General features: G+C 50.9%; 1 protein-coding gene across 1 annotated transcript in view; it reads left to right on the plus strand.

The window, feature by feature from the left end:
• The window catches only part of STIMATE (STIM activating enhancer), a 64154-nt gene that overhangs the window by 43524 nt on the left and 4506 nt on the right, over nt 1-16124 (plus strand). The window contains exons 2-7 of the mRNA XM_017862469.1: nt 701-749; nt 3770-3865; nt 6558-6679; nt 11798-11910; nt 12940-13017; nt 13740-13889. Coding sequence (XP_017717958.1) covers nt 701-749; nt 3770-3865; nt 6558-6679; nt 11798-11910; nt 12940-13017; nt 13740-13889 — 608 coding nt within the window. The remainder of the gene's footprint in view (nt 1-700; nt 750-3769; nt 3866-6557; nt 6680-11797; nt 11911-12939; nt 13018-13739; nt 13890-16124) is intronic.

Consider the following 16124-nt stretch of genomic DNA (forward strand, 5'->3'; position numbering starts at 1 on the left):
GTACCTAATGGCTTGTAATATTTCCCAGAACGTATCTTCTCTCCCCTCCCTGATCCATTTGCCAAATTCTTACCCAGCATTCAGGGCTTGGCTTGACCGTCCCCCATCAGTAAAGTCTCTTCTTCACTAGAAGATGGAAGACATACAAACGCTTCGGTCCCCACTGCAGGGTTAGCCATCCTTCGCTTGTGCCATTATTCTGCTGCAGACTTCACTCTTCTCTTGCACTATCACACCATATGTAATATGTATGTGTTAGCCCCCTAGTTGCAAGACAACTGGTTTTACCTTTGTATCCTTAGTGCCTGGGTTGGAGTAGGCACTCAGTAAACATTTGAGTGGATGATGGATTTGTCCTTGGATAGAGCACATCCTGAAGTTAGAAGCAGCTGCATTTCACTTTGTCATTACCGGTCCTTATCCGAGTGAGCCTTGTGTGTCACAAAGGGGAAAATACAGTTTTCCACATGCTGTGAGGAGTCCTTCTCCCTAAGCGTCCAGTTCTAAGGAGTCCACACCAATCATCAGCAACACAGGACCTCAGTGGCCTGCACTGGGCTTACTGTGCGTTGTCACGTTAACAGAGAAAGTGCCTTACCTTGGTTCTATACACAGCGAGTAGACTGATAACCCAGCCTGTATGTGCATCTTGCTTTACGTTGCTTCTTTGAAAAGCTACTGACGTTGTCTTTTCTTTCAGTCAAACGCTTCAGAGAACCAAAGCATGAAAGACGTCCATGGAGGATATGGTATGTGTTTAGGTATTAACTCATTCAGGAGTGCTTTTGACTATGTTGGGGGTCTTGGAGTGGGGGTGAGGTATGGTGTTGGAGTGGGGAGGGCATGGAATGTGAGAAATGATACATAATATCATGTATCTGGAATCCCTGAGTTAAATTCATCAGGAACTATGCATATGATGAAAGCGTTTCTGTTTCTCCAGGTAACTTTTAATCCTACCTTTATTTTAGAATCACTCTGCTTCCACTTCTAGAAGATGGAAGATACACAAATACATCAGTCCCCGATGCTGGCTACTTCATCTATGTCTACTTGTTGTTAGATTTGGTTTAAATTCCTGGATTCTGGCCGGGCGCGGTGGCTCAAGCCTGTAATCCCAGCACTTTGGGAGGCCGAGACGGGCGGATCACGAGGTCAGGAGATCGAGACCATCCTGGCTAACACTGTGAAACCCCGTCTCTACTAAAAAAAAAATACAAAAAACTAGCCGGGCGAGGTGGCGGGTGCCTGTAGTCCCAGCTACTCGGGAGGCTGAGGCAGGAGAATGGCGTAAACCCGGGAGGCGGAGCTTGCAGTGAGCTGAGATCCGGCCACTGCACTCCAGCCCGAGCGACAGAGCGAGACTCCATCTCAAAAAAAAAAAAAAAAAAAAAAAAATTCCTGGATTCTGTAGTCTATATGTACAAGCAAAAACTAACCCAAATTTGGAGATCAGTCAAACAAAGCATATAAATGCTCCTCTCTCCAAATGAGTCTTTCTTGGTCCTAGCATAAAGGAAAGCTGTTTCTCTACTCAAAATACTTCTGACACCAAATATTTGAGTGTTTTCTTCCCCCAGCATCAACCAGCTTTCCAACTCTGCAAGTACCACTTGGGTGTCCCATAATTTAATTCACTTTGGACACTTAACTACCTGGAGTTAGAACAGAATCCACAGGTTAAGGGCTTAGTCCCACACACTGCCCCCTTCTTCAGTGCCAGCTGTAAGTAGTGGGGTCCTCAGGGTATCCACATTTCCGTCCAACTTTGCTCTAAAGTTAGGGGTTCCCACAACTCCCACTTCCCCACTAAGCTTCAGTAATTTGCTAGAACGGCTCATAAAACTCAGGGAAACATTTACTTACATTTAGTGGTTTATTATAAAGGACCCAGATGAACGCTAGATGAAGAGGTGCATTGGGCAAGGTCCAGAAGGGTCCTGAGCACAGGAGTTGGGGTGTGCCCCTCTCCCAGCACATGGACGTGTTCACCAGCCCAGAAGCTCTCCAAATCCCATTGTTTAGGGATTTTTATGGAGGTTTCATCATGTAGGCATGATTGATTATTAACTCAGTCTCCAGCCCCTCCCTTCTCCCTGGAGGGTAGGGGATTAGGACTGAAAGTTCTAAGTTTCTAATCATGACTTGGTCCTTTTGGTGACTAGCCTCATCCCGAAGCTATCTAGGAGCCCACTAAGGCTTGCTTCATTGGAGCAAAAAGCTCCTGTCTTCCAGGAAATTCCATGAGGTTTAGGTGCTCGTATCAAGACCAAGGCCAGAGACCAAGTATTAGAACAAAAACTCCTCCTAGCACCTCTGTTACTCAGGAGATTACAAGTGTTTTAGGAGCTCTGTGTCGGAAACCAGGACAGAAACCAAATACATATATTTCTTTTATAGACTTTGATATATATATCAAGCGTATATTTATTTCACAGAGGATGATCCTGCAGTCACAATTTTTCCTTTGTAAAATGGTGGTAAAGCTTCAGAAGTAGGTTCTAAAGACAAAACTCTAAAGTAATACATCACCTGGAAGGATACAGTCAGCTCTTCAGGACAGCCCGTGTCCGCAAGAAGCTGCCTGTTTTAGGCTGCCTTGAGCTTGCACCTTTCCTAACAAAATAGCCATTTTCTCCTTCAGAGGAAATGTCAGTAATCACTGTAATAAAATTTTTAAGTGTGTACTTGCTTGTTCTTAAATGTGTTGCTGCCAAATGTTGATAATTCTTTTTATTTTCCCCCCCTTGATTTTTCTCAAACCCCATTAACTTTAGAATGTGTGACTCCCACCTCAGGGCTGGGGCAGGACCTAGCTTTGGGGCTCTCTGAGTCTTACATACATTGTCCTTTGGTAAATCCTCCTTTCCGATGAGGCTAGGGAATGATTTTCCAGCCACCGTCACTGGGTTGGTCTGGATAATCTCCGCAGTCCTGAGACCCTGCCCAGCTGGGAGGCTGCGAGAGACAGAGATGACTAAGAGGTGCCTCGACCACAGAGGAGAGTGACTGCCTGGTACTGGTGGCGGAGGACATACTGAAGGCACACACTGTCTCCACCATGCTCCTGTCACATAGGCCAGGGACAGCTCCTCTCAGAGATTAACGCCCTTGTTTTTTCTTTTTTGAAATGCTTATCATCTAGTCCAGGGGCTGGCACACTACAGCCCGCAGGCCCGGTGTGTATGATTGGAATAGCTGTGTCTATGACTGCATCGTTCTCCAGCAGCAGGACTGAGGAGTTGAGATAGAGATGTATGGTGCACAGAACCTCAAATATTTATTCTTTGGTCCTTTACAGAAAAGGTGTGCCTACCCTCATCTAGCCCGTTGTTTAAATGGCAGCAGCTAAAATTTCTTTAGGGATCCAGCTGCAGTACTGGATTTGTGCTAGTCTTGTTAATTTCACGCATAATCTAGCTCATTGTGAGTGAAGTTGAACGGAAGCACTTTAAAATAGAGACACCTTGGGCTGCATCACAAAGCTGTGATCGAGCATTTTATTTTGAAGTAAGAACATGAAAAATTTAAAACGTAATTTTAAATATCAATCCTTGACCTTTTAGGGATTTCAAAGGCAATGTTATTGCAGGCTTTGAAAGGTGGCTGAGATGCCAAGCCTGAGTTAGTACTGAAGGCCCCGGGAATAGACGACCAGTGATTGGAAGGTTGGGGTGGCTTTTTTCCTGTTTCCGACTTCTCGTTTCCCTCAAATTGGATATTGCACTCCTGTCAGGCTAATAACCAGTGTTGGTTTTATTCTGTACAGGTTTTTAGACACTTCCAAGCAAGCCATAGGAATGCTGTTCATCCACTTTGCAAACGTATACCTAGCAGATCTCACTGAAGAGGACCCTTGTTCACTGTAAGTGGCCCCTGTTCGAGTACAAACATCAGCTGCCCCTCCATTGAAAATATAGGCTGGCCTTGCTTTCTGCTGCTGGTCCTGCTCCCTCTGGCTTGAGGAGAGGGTGCTCCCCTTTTCCTCTGTGCTCCTCTGAGAGACCATCCTGTGCATGCTGTCTTGGAGCTCACATACACAGCTATCAGTCGGCTTGTAGGGCTTTGCATGGTGACACTTTCCCTGTGCACTGGCTTTCTGTTCATCAATCCAAGCTCTGTCCTTTGATTTTCTAGTGTCCTTATGTTTCCCAGTTTCCAAGCCGCCCCTGGCAAGGAAGAATAATGCCCTACAGGGGTGTCTCACTGGGGCTCACAGGAGGACACACTGGGGCTTCTCTGTGGCATCAGCCATTCAGGGTCAAAACTGTTGTTGACCATCATTGACCTCTTCCACCTTATCACTGCAGCGTGCCTTCCATGCAGCCCCCAGAGCAATCTGTCTGTGACCTCAATCCTGCCATGATATTCTGTCCTCCTTGCTAATGGCACCCACATGGTTCTTCTCTTAGCAGGTGGAGTGGCAGAGGAGGCTTGCCTACCTCATCCTGGCCCCGTCTTCTGCCTCCCTTCATCTTTATAGCAGCCTGCCATATATTAATAGAGACTTTGATTATCCCCATTTTACAGTTACGGAACTGAGGCACGGAGAGGTTATATATACTGTAAGTTCACACCGCTCAGGAGTCATGGAGCCAAGCCAGTCTGGCCTCCAGGGCCCGCATGATGTTTTGCTGTGTCAGAATCACGTGTGTTGAGTATGGAACATAGAACTTTCTTTATTCCCAAGGCGTGGCACACAGTAGGCTCGTAAATGTTTGCTAAGTGAATGAATGAAAGTAAGGCCTGTATGTACATCACATGTCTTTGTTCTCGCAGGCGTGAGATGCTCTGTACACAAATTAAAGTATCTGAGAGCAGCATAGCCTCAGACCAGAGAGAAATTGCCTTGGAAGCAGTTGCTGCTCCTGTCATCTCTGGTCTGAGAGTGACCCCTTGTGATTTTACAGAGGAAGGGCAGGCAGGAGAAATGCCCCCTCCCTCTTTGCATGGGTTTTCCTGCTGACCTACCCTAGCACAGGCTGCGCCCTCTGGCATCAGAGTGCTGTGTGCACGTCACCAAAGCTCCAGCCTGGGATAGGAGGCTGTGAGGCTGCACAAAATGTCTCAAGCCTCAGCCACTGGAAAGCCCACCATAGCTGGGGCTTGTGGTGTCCTGGAGCTTACCTGCAAGGATTTCAGAGCCACGTCGTATCTCAGAGGGTCAGTACTGGATCCAGTGCCCTTGTCTCCCACTCTGTCTACCATAGAGAGCTGGGGCTTGTGGTCAGCAGTGCTCAGCTGGATCTGGGTACAAGCCCTCAAAAGAGGGTGAGTGGCAAAGGGCCTTTCTTTAGTGAGAGAAAAGATTTTGTGTCAGATGGAAACAGATCTTACAAGAACATAGTCCATGTGGTGTGCCCTTCAGAGCATCCTCCTCTCATTCCCCCAGTTATCTTGCCTTTTCCCACATAGTAAAGCTCTCTCTTTAAAGTGTAGGCCGGGCATGGTGGCACAGGCCTGTAATCCCAACACTTTGGGAGGCCAAGGCAGGCAGATCACTTGAGGCCGGAAGTTCAAGACCAGCCTGGCCAACATGATGAAACCCTGTCTCTACTAAAAATACAAAAATTAGCTGGGTGTGGTGGCACGCACTTGTAATCCCAGCTACTTGGGAGGCTGAGGCAGGAGAATCACTTGAACCCAGGAGGCGGAGGCTGTAGTGAGCTGAGATTGCACCACTGCACTCCAGCCTGGGCGGTAGAGGGAGACTCCGTCTCAAAAAAAAAAAAAAGTGTAAAAATATGACTTATGCTTGACTGCAGATGGGGATGGGCGAAGGCCACGTGGCCCTGCCCTCTTTGTCTGTGAAACCCCAGAGGCTGTTTCCTGAAGCTCTCTGGTGCAGCAGCACTGTTCTGGGCTTCCTGGGCTGGACTTTCAGGGAGTGAGCAGAATCATTGCATAGGCATTTCTGTCATCAGTTAAGGTCTGTTTCCTGTTGATTTCCCTGGCTGCTTCCAGATACTCTGTCTTCCATTGAACCTTCGCCTGGCAGACGAAGGTTTTTGTTTTTTTTGTTTTGTTTTTTTGAGACGGAGTCTCGCTCTGTCGCCCACGCTGGGGTGCAGTGGTGCAATCTCGGTTCACTGCAACCTCCGCCTCCTGGGTTCGAGTGATTCCCCTGCCTCCGCCTCCCGAGCAGCTGGGATTACAGGCACATGCCACCACGCCCAGCGAATTTTTTTGTATTTTTAGTAGAGACGGAGTTTCACTGTGTTAGCCAGGATGGTCTCGATCTCCTGACCTCATGATCCGCCTGGCTCGGCCTCCCAAAGTGCTGGGATCACAGGTGTGAGCCACCTCACCCAGCCAGCACTGGCAGTTTTTAAGTGTCTTTGCCCCTCACTCACCTCCCTCAGGTGGTCCCACTCCTGATGAGCTTCGGCACATGGTTGGGAGGCACCTGGAAGTGACAGCTACACTAGCACATGAGGGCTGCCAGCCCCCAGAATGGGCCCAAACAAATGCTGGGCTTCCCTCAGGCCACCCACGTCAGCCATGACCTCTGGCCCTGTGGCTTCTGCCGTGAGCATGCATGTGCCCTGTCCTCACAGGTACCTCATCAACTTCCTCCTGGATGCTACTGTGGGCATGCTGCTCATCTACGTGGGGGTGCGTGCCGTCAGCGTTCTGGTGGAGTGGCAGCAATGGGAGTCCCTGCGCTTCGGTGAATATGGTAATGTGCTGTGGACAGGGCGTGAGGGAACTGCTGGGGGTCTCTGCTCCTTGCCCCATGTGGCCCACCAGGCAAACAGATCCAGAAATGGCTAGGGAGCTGCCATTGTCTCCTCTTTGTGACAGAGGGGGCTTTTCTGGGTTTGAGCTCACCCTCCTGTGGGTATGGGTGCCTGCTTTACCGCCAAGGCCCTCACCTTATGGCAGGGAAGGTGGCAGGAGGCAGGAGACACTAGATGCAGAGAGAAGGCTGAATGTCTGTCCCTTCTCCTGGAAGACACCAGCAGTCCCACACACAGGACCACAGGCCTCTTCATTCCGCCAGGCTGCCTGTCGAGCTCACGCCACCTGCCAGCAGGTTAGGGCAATGGGGCAGCCCTCATGTTCTGAAGGTGTTCAGTAACGAGGCAGCAAGCCCGGCCCCTCTCTCTGCTGCACATCTGTGCGTGTCCTGTCGCTAGGCCGTTCCACATGGCTGGTACTGGAGGGTGGCTTCCTCAGGCCCTCAGTGCCCTCTGAGGTTTTCAGAACAGAGTTAGGGGTAACATCAGCTCTCTCCCACCCTTACAGCTGGCCCCGGGTGTCTGCAGGCAGAAGCTCCTCTTCCCAGGTGGAGCAGCATCAATGGAACCTTTGCCTTGAGAGAGCCACAGAGGACAAGAGGGAGGGAGAGCGGATGGAATTCAGGATCCGCACTCTCCTGTCCCAAAGAGCTCATGGCTGTGGGTTCAAGGGCCACTCATTCCTAGATGACTGAAGATTCACAAGGCACTGACAGTTTAAAAGGGGAGCTAATTCATGGAGCTGGCTATGAGTGCCTTGGGTATTTCCAGAAATCTTAAGTAATTGTCTCTGTTGAGGGGAGATGAACTCAGGGGAGGGCTTTTCTTAGCCCCGTTACTTGATGCCTGATGAGTCACTGACTTAAGATAGCATCCAGCACACAGCGTGTGCCTCCTGTGGCTCCAGGGAAGGCTTCTGAGAAGCTGCGAGTCATTGAGTCCTCAGCTGCGGAACAGAAATGGACTGCAGCAGGGAGACCAGCACAGCGTCATCTTCATTTATAGAATGGACACCCAAAGGAGTTACGTGACGCACAAAGCTCACCCAGCCGGTGCATGGCTATGGGAGCCTGGGCCTGCTGCACCAGGATACCTAAACCCTCCCACCACCCCCACAAACAGTGCTCACAACTACTCCTTTGCAGTTGAGATCCCTTCTAGAAGGCGTGGCTCCCAGCTCTACTATAGCTGACCAGTGCTAAGGTGGATCTACCACAGTCAGTCAGGTGCCGCTCAGTGACCTGGGAGTGAAGATCAGGTCTGGTTCAGATGCATTAATGCTACCAGTTGTTCTCTCACATTTTGTCTTCATCCCCAAGGGTGGATGGAAAAGACGAAGGCAGTGGGTTGTGTTTCAGCCTCCTTCTCAATCTCTTGGCCTGCCTCGGCCCCTGCCCCTGCGTCATCCCACCACTGCCTTTGGGAGCCAGAGTCTTCAAGCCAGAATGTCTCCAAATAAAGCTGCAGGGACCATCCTGAGTCTTCCGCAGGCTGAGGAAGGATAGCTTGTCTGCTCAGTTACCTGTTGTTTTCTATTTCCATCAATTTATGTTATTTTCTATTGCTACTGTAACATTTCCACAAACTTCATAGCACAAACAAACAACACAAGTTGATTATCTTTTTTTTTTTTTTTGAGACGGAGTCTCGCTCTGTCACCCAAGCTGGAATGCACTGGCCAGATCTCAGCTCACTGCAAGCTCCACCTCCTGGGTTCACGCCATTCTCCTGCCTCAGCCTCCCGAGTAGCTGGGACTAAAGGCGCCTGCCACCTCGCCCGGCTAGTTTTTTGTATTTTTTAGTAGAGACGGGGTTTCACTGTGTTAGCCAGGATGGTCTCGATCTCCTGACCTTGTGATCCGCCCGCCTCGGCCTCCCAAAGTGCTGGGATTACAGGCTTGAGCCACCGCACCCGGCCTATCTTTTTTCGTTCGAATGTCTGCCATGGGTCTCACTGGGCTAAGGTCCCAGTGTCAGTGGGGCTGGCTTCTGGAGCCCCTGGGAAGATTGTTTTCTCGCCCTTTCCAGCCTCTAGAGTCTGCCTGTAAGCCTTGGCTCGCGGCCCCTCCCTCCATCTTCAAAGCCAACAACAGTCATTGGGTTTATCCCACATCAAGTTGCCCTGACTTCTGCGGACTTCCACGTTAAAGTGTGATTTACATTTACTTGTGATTACCTTGGCCCCACCTAGACCCTCAGAATACTCTCCCTGTCTTAAAGTGAGCTGACTAGCACCCTTAATTCCATTTGCAGCCTCAATTCCCCTTTGCTGTGTGACACTGCACACACCCAGGTTCCAGGGATTTGGATGTGGGCAACTGTGTGGGGCTGTTACTCTGCCTCCCACACCTGTTATCCTGCCCATCCATTTGAGGCAGAGGTGTCCCCCCCCCCCCTTTTGGGGGGAAGGTGCCCCCCCCCCCCCCCCCCCTGCTCTCCTCTCATGTAAATTTTCTACGATGTGTCTTTTGTTCCTAGATGAGAAAGCCATGAGTTTGCTGATGAGAATGTGGGACTCAGGGAAATAGGCCACACAGCCCCGGCGGTTGAGACCAGCTCCAGTGCATGGTGTCTGCACTCTGATTGCCACGCCACTCTTTCCCATGTGGAAGCCCTGACATCTGGGTCACGGTGCTTCATGGGTCTTGCTGCCCGTCCCTGGCCAAACGCTCCCTTTTGGAAGCCTCTCGCCACAGATGTGTTCCCTCCTTCTGGCCCCTATTCCTGTGACTTCTACTGAGGAAATAATTAAACCCAAACAAAACACCTATATGCCTGAGGTTGTTCCTTGCAGTAAAAAGCAAGACACACAGGGCCGGGTGCAGTGGCTCACACCTGTCATTCCCAGCACTTTGGGGGACTAAGCGGGGAGGATCACTTGAGCCCAGGAGCTTAAGACCAGCCTTGGCAACAAAGCAAGACCCCGTCTCTACAGAAAAAAATTTTTTAAAAATTAGCCAGGCACAATGACACGCATCCTTAGTCCTGGCTACTCGGGAAGCTGAGGCAGGAGGATCACTCGAGCCTAGGAGTTTGAGGATGCAGTAAGCTGTGTTCATGCCACTGCACTCCAGTCTGAATGACAGAGTGAGACCCCATCTCTAAGAAAACAGTAACAGCAATGACAAAGCAGGACATGCAACACTGGCTGGCATGTCTGTCCTTTAAAGAGGAGACTGGGGCGGGGCGGGGGAACATTTGAAAGACTCACAAGTGAAACAGGAGTCAAGAAACACAGCAGCCACTTGCGCTTCTCCCAGCGGTGGCTGCGTGAGATCTGGGTGCCCAGAGGAAATGGTGTGCCAGAGAGGGTCACGGCTGCTTTTTCTCTTTTCTCATGTTTCTGAACTTTCTTATTCTAGCATCTAAATTAAAGAGGCAGCTGCAGCTAAGTTGTGTAGCAGAAACTTAGAACACCAGGGCGACGTGAGGTGGGTGGGAAGAAAAGCATTTTCCTCCTTGTCAGTCACTTAAAACTGAAGAGCAGATGGAGTGAGCATGCTGAGTGAGCGGACGTCCTTCCATAGTAAATAAGCGGTGCCGCGCTCTCTGCTGGCTCCTGAACACTCCAGTCCTCGCAGAGAGATTTCCTAGTGGCGCTTTTTGTCCGACTGTCCTCAAACTTACGTAATGGTTTCTCAAAAATGAGTTCATCTGTTGTTTTGAGAACTGCTCTTGATAAGCTTTGGTGACTTACCGAAAGGAAAAGGATTGCAAAACTCATTAACCTATCAGGGAGGGATTATGCTTCTGAAATGAGTTTTTTGGCTCAAATGTTTCCTATCCCTTAAGTGAAAGGAGAAAGGAAGAGCTCAGAAGAGGTGACTGATATGTTTCTGCCTGTTTTCTGCCACACTTCTCCCAGGGTTTTCCAGAAAAGGGAATGGCGTGGTGTTTTGTCCATTACAGCTGCATAAAGGCATTCCGTTGTGTACAGCCAACAGGCTTGGGCAGGGCGTGGGCCTCCAGCATGGGTGCCCAAACAGGGATTGCTACAGAACCGATAAAGCCAAGTGAGAAGCTAGAGATGTCTCTTTGGACCAAATTATCTTCTCACAGCCTGGATTAGGACTTTTGCCCACCCCCCAAAATGCTACCCTGTACCCCCTCTTCTGACCAGCTATGGTAAGGCAGCTCTGGCAGAACTTCCAGGGTGAGACCCAGGTGGCCTTCCCACATTCCGCTCTCCCCTGGGTCTCTCACTTTGAGGAGGCCTGTGTGGCTCCCAGGAGCTACCCTAGGGTTCTTCATGTCACAGGATCATTCCCTGGAGGGGCTGGTCTTCTCTCCATTCAAAATGTCCTGGAGGCACTCCAGGGCCTGCCTGTCCCCCAGCTTAGACTATTAGGTCCCTTGGTTTCTCAAGCGTGGTGACTGAAGGGGTCCCAGATGGACCTTTGTCACAGCCCTGAGCCCCGGCCCATCCCTCCCACCTCCTTGCCCCAAGGGCTTCTCTCTTCACTTCCTTGTCCCTGGCCAAGGTGTTTGGGGTGACCCATGCTGGACAGTCAGAGTCCAAATTCCTCCAGAGTCACGTTTCTGCTCTCAAGCCTGAGGTATCAGGGATGGCCCGGGGAGTGGGGTAAGGAATGGGAGGTGGGGAGGTGGGAAACAAAGCGACTGAGTCCTGCTTCATCCTCCACAAACATCAGTCTACTCATGGACAGAGAAGGGAGGGGTAGCCCTGCCGTCACTGGAAAAATCAACAATGGATAAGAATAGCAGTCTTGCTTCATACAGCTTCTGCTGCCAGCAGGCAGAAAGAACAGCTTTTCTGAGCTCCAGCAATGAGCATTTCCTAACTTTAGCGCTTTTTAATCCTATCTTAGGATCTCTTAAAAGAAAGTCCATTTTAGTATCTTCTAGTAAGGAATTCTCTGATTTTATTTAAAATGTTGCATTTGTCTGTTAAGGATGAGGTAATCTTTTGGACTTTGGGGGACTCATTAAGTACCTTTACAGCCAGGGTTCTGGGGTGTGTGGGGGAGTGGGGTGGGGACATCATCTCACTCGGATGCCTGGCCCCCTTGTGACTAAGCACCTGCCTGTCCCTGCAGGAGACCCTCTGCAGTGTGGAGCCTGGGTCGGGCAGTGCGCTCTTTACATCGTGATCATGATTTTTGAAAAATCTGTCGTCTTCATCGTCCTCCTCATACTTCAGTGGAAAAAGGTTTGCTTCGTCCCTGCGTTAGCAGCTCCTTGCCACACTGAGCAAGCAGCACTTCCTCTCCATCACCCACACACACCAACTCTAGGAAAACCAAACTTCTGTTTTAACTCTGTGAATGCGTCCTGGATTTGGTCTGATGTGGCAACTACTCCAAAGAGCTTATCAATTCTTAGCGTCCATCCACTTTAAATGTCTGTTCTAGATGAAGCCTTGGGATGTATAAAACTAATGAAATACAGTCCCTGCCCTTGGCTTGCTACCATCTGATGGTGGTTTTTAGGCCTTGCAGCGATACATGTTTCTACATCGGCAAATATCCTGTCACGCATCTCTCTTGGCTGGTAGTTTAACTGAGCCATTTGGTGCCACAGGCAGCTTCCACAGTCTGTGACGTTCAGCGTGCTGATGCCCTGGCCAGCCTATGGGCTCTCCAACCCTGGCCTCTGCCCTCTGACCCCAGTTCTGTGTAGATAAACCCCCACTCCTCATCCCCAAATGCCCACGGTAGACCAGCCAGAAGCCTTTGAGAACAAGCGGCTCAGCTTGGCCTCCTTTGGGTTTTATTTGTGGCTGGATTTTATTTAAGAAAATAAGCCAAGGCTTTTCAGAGCTGTTGTCTTTTCGGGGTGGTTGAGGTGTGGGATTTCTGTTAGAACGTGGTCTGGGGCCTCAATACTGGTGTCTATAATGAGCATCCACTGAGTTTACTCCTCCAGCCCCCCGAAGCCTGCACTCCACTCTCCCGGTGGGCACTGCTTGCTTTGCCCTGGCTTGGTGGCTATAAGCCCACTGCACTTTGCAAGTCCACACTGAGGAGAACGCTGCCAAAGCACCAGCTGCTGCATGTTGTCTCCAAGGGTTCCTTGTGGACAGTCTCATCTGGGAACCCTGGGTATGAGGTGATGCTCCCATTGGGCTTTGGGGGAAGGTCTAAGCTAAGGCTCCCTCAGGGCCTGTGGGTACCACCCACCCCCCAGGCACACTCTCAGTGGCCTCTCCCTACCTCACTGAGTCTGCTTCTCTTTACAGGTGGCCCTGTTGAATCCCATTGAAAACCCAGACTTGAAGCTAGCCATCGTCATGCTGATCGTCCCCTTCTTTGTCAACGTCAGTGCCATGTTGCATTTTTACCTCGGTTTGCTCCCTGTCCAAAGTTCTAAGTCTGACAGAAAGCTCATTTTGTAGCCCTCAGGTCTTTTTGCATGACCATTTGCCACCTCTCCCACCCCAGACCTGGAAATGGCAGGATTACCCCTCAAAAGGCAGGGCCCCATCCAGGATGGAGGGGCCTGGGAGCTTTGTCTTGCCCTCCCTGCCAAGGGGCCAAGAAGCCCCACTCATGTGTAGCGCCAACCTCTAGTTCAGGATCGTTTCAAACGTACCCATCATTCATTCCTGACCACGGATCTTGAGAAACTCCCGAGCACAATGGCTAGAAGTTAGGAAACAGAAGTGGTGAGGGAAGCTGGGACAAACAGACGATGGCAGGGTGTGCCGGCCACCCACACAGAGTCTGTGGGGAGGGGCCCGGAATGTGTGTCCAGAGACCTTGCTTCCAGGCCCCAAACAGGCTGTTCCCCCAATTACCACAACAAAGACCTCTCCGGGCATGTTCCTTGCATACTCTGATCAGAAAACTGAACCCGAGGACATGGAGACTGGGAATCTCTTTCTAAGCTTTGGGAGATAGCAGGGTGATTGGATTGAGTTTTTCTTTCTATAGCTCTGGATCTTATAACCTCGAATGGGAGTGGGCGGATAGGGGGCTGCTCGGCTTTGCTTTGAAAAATGGTTTATCCCAAAGTAACCTGCATTTTTCCTTCCCACAGGCTTTGATGTTTTGGGTAGTGGACAACTTCCTCATGAGAAAGGGGAAGACAAAAGCTAAGCTAGAAGAAAGGGGAGCCAACCAGGACTCAAGGAATGGGAGCAAGGTCCGCTACCGGAGGGCCGCATCCCACGAGGAGTCTGAGTCTGAGGTAGGGCCTCCCCGACTCTCCAAGGGCGCACGCCATCACATCGCTGGCCCAAGGGGGTCTCTGGTGTCATGTTTGTGTTTGGTCTTCCCTTGAGTGCTAAGTCACAGTGCGAGCCAAAGGGCGGGAGAAGAGGCTGAGCCAGAGATGAGGGAGGGACAGACAGCTCTGTCCAGCCAGAACCCATTCCCACTGTCCCTTGGGCCGGCCTAGGGCAGGAGGGCGTAGCAGATGGGGGTGGCTTGCCTGCGACAGTTCCTCTGTTGGTGGAGATGACAGGAGAGGGAGGTGCTGCCTTGTTTGGTGAGCTGGCAAGGACCATCATGGGCCTGGCGGTTGACCTTCAAGCATTAGGGTATTTGAATCTCTGCCCACCACTAAAGAGCGAGGGAAGTGTTGGCTAAGGCAGCTGGAAACTTCTAAAATATAGGGGTAACCAGACCTTGCAGGAGGAACCTCATCCCCCCCTTATTTTCTGGTCTTCTGTGGACCTCAGGGAAGAACGGTGGCCATGAATAGCAGCCTTGAGGCCAGGGTATGTGTTCTGGTGGCCCTGCAGCACTCACCCCACATCTGCGTGCAGGGCCAACTCATGGGAGGCCTGGGAAGCTCCCAAGGCGGAGAGCACTGTGTGCAGGTGGGAGCTGCAGAAAAGCCGAGACAAACATCTTCCCTGGAGAGGCCATCAGATGCGTGGGTGAGGTGCAGGTGGACGCATAAGTAGCTTGTCATGACACCGTAACATGTTCTGAGATTGAGGCATAGGCAGAACCCAGCGAGGGCCCTGGGATAGCCTGGAGGAGTTTCAGAAGACAAATAGATGAGCGGGACAGAGGGGAGCCGCGTCTTCTCTAGGTGCTTGTCCCTAGGATCTGGCCAGCGCCTGTCGTGAGAGCTTGGTGAACATTAGGTGAGTGGCAAACAGTGTTACGGGCAGAAGCAGCAGCTCATGAGCATTCAGAGTCACATAGTTTGGTGTCTGGGCCATAGTGTGAAATGCACTGTGGTTTGTATTCTGGAGCATAGGACAGAAGGACAAGAAGTGAGGCAGAGGCCGAGCTAGATGGGCAATGCCCTGTGATCCAGGCTGAGGCACTGGGATGTGCTCGTACAGGCAGTGAGGAGCAGTGGGAGTGTGGTGGTCAGGACCAAGACTAGAGGCAGGAAGCCCTGCAAAGGAACGGTGCAGGGAAGAGGAGGTGAGACTGCTTGCCCTGCCCTAGAATAGGAGTTCATGTTTCCCTGCACAGGTGGACTTGGGACCTCCTTATCCCAACCTAGGCAGTTCCAACCTTTCCCTGGTATTCAGAGGTCTAAGGAGCCAGGCAGGCGGGCAGGGAATGAGTGTGTTTGCCCCAGCTGCATGGCTGAGTCATTCCAGGGGCTTAGAACAGCAAAGTGCCGCTATTTGTCTTCAGCAGTTGCAGAGTTGGCTCAGCAGCCACGCTGGACTCCCCTTGCCCACAGATGCTTTCTCTTCCTTTTGAAAGAGGCTTTTCAGTCTGCCTCTGCAGTATTTAAGGCAGCTTCAACAACTGCATGTGTCATGGTTGAGCTTTTTTTAGCCAGGGTGACCTTAGGCTGCAGGGCCATGCTGAGTTTGTCCTGGTGGAGGTCGGTTCCCCTGGAGGTGGACCAAGAAGTGGGGAGCATTAGCAGAGGAAGGGGGTCTGTTGACTCAGTGCTGGCTTCAGTAGCCCCTGAGTGTCCTTGGAGTGAACATGGCCTGTGGAGGCTAGTGTGTCTCACTAAGTACAGGGAGCGTCCCCTCACTCTCTTGTAAAGAAACGTAAGACTTGGCCAGGCATGGTGGCTCATGCCTGCAATCCCAGCACTTTGGGAGGCCGAAGCAGGTGGATTACTTGAGTTTGAGACCAGCCTGGCCAACATGGTGAAACCTCGTGTCTACTAAAAGTAGCAAAAAAAAAAAAAAAAAATTGGGGCCGGGCGCGGTGGCTCAAGCCTGTAATCCCAGCACTTTGGGAGGCCGAGACAGGTGGATCACGAGGTCAGGAGATCGAGACCATCCTGGCTAACACAGTGAAACCAGTCTCTACTAAAAAATACAAAAAACTAGCTGGGTGTGGTGGCGGGCGCCTGTGGTCCCAGCTACTCAGGAGGCTGAGGCAGGAGGATGACGTAAACCCAGGAGGTAGAGCTTGCAGTGAGCTGAGATCCGGCCACTACACTCCAGCCTGGGCGACAGAGTGAGACTCCATCTCAAAAAAAAAAAAAAAA

Source organism: Rhinopithecus bieti, unplaced genomic scaffold, assembly GCF_001698545.2.
Source record: "Rhinopithecus bieti isolate Rb0 unplaced genomic scaffold, ASM169854v2 scaffold_64314, whole genome shotgun sequence".
NCBI lineage: Eukaryota > Metazoa > Chordata > Mammalia > Primates > Cercopithecidae > Rhinopithecus > Rhinopithecus bieti.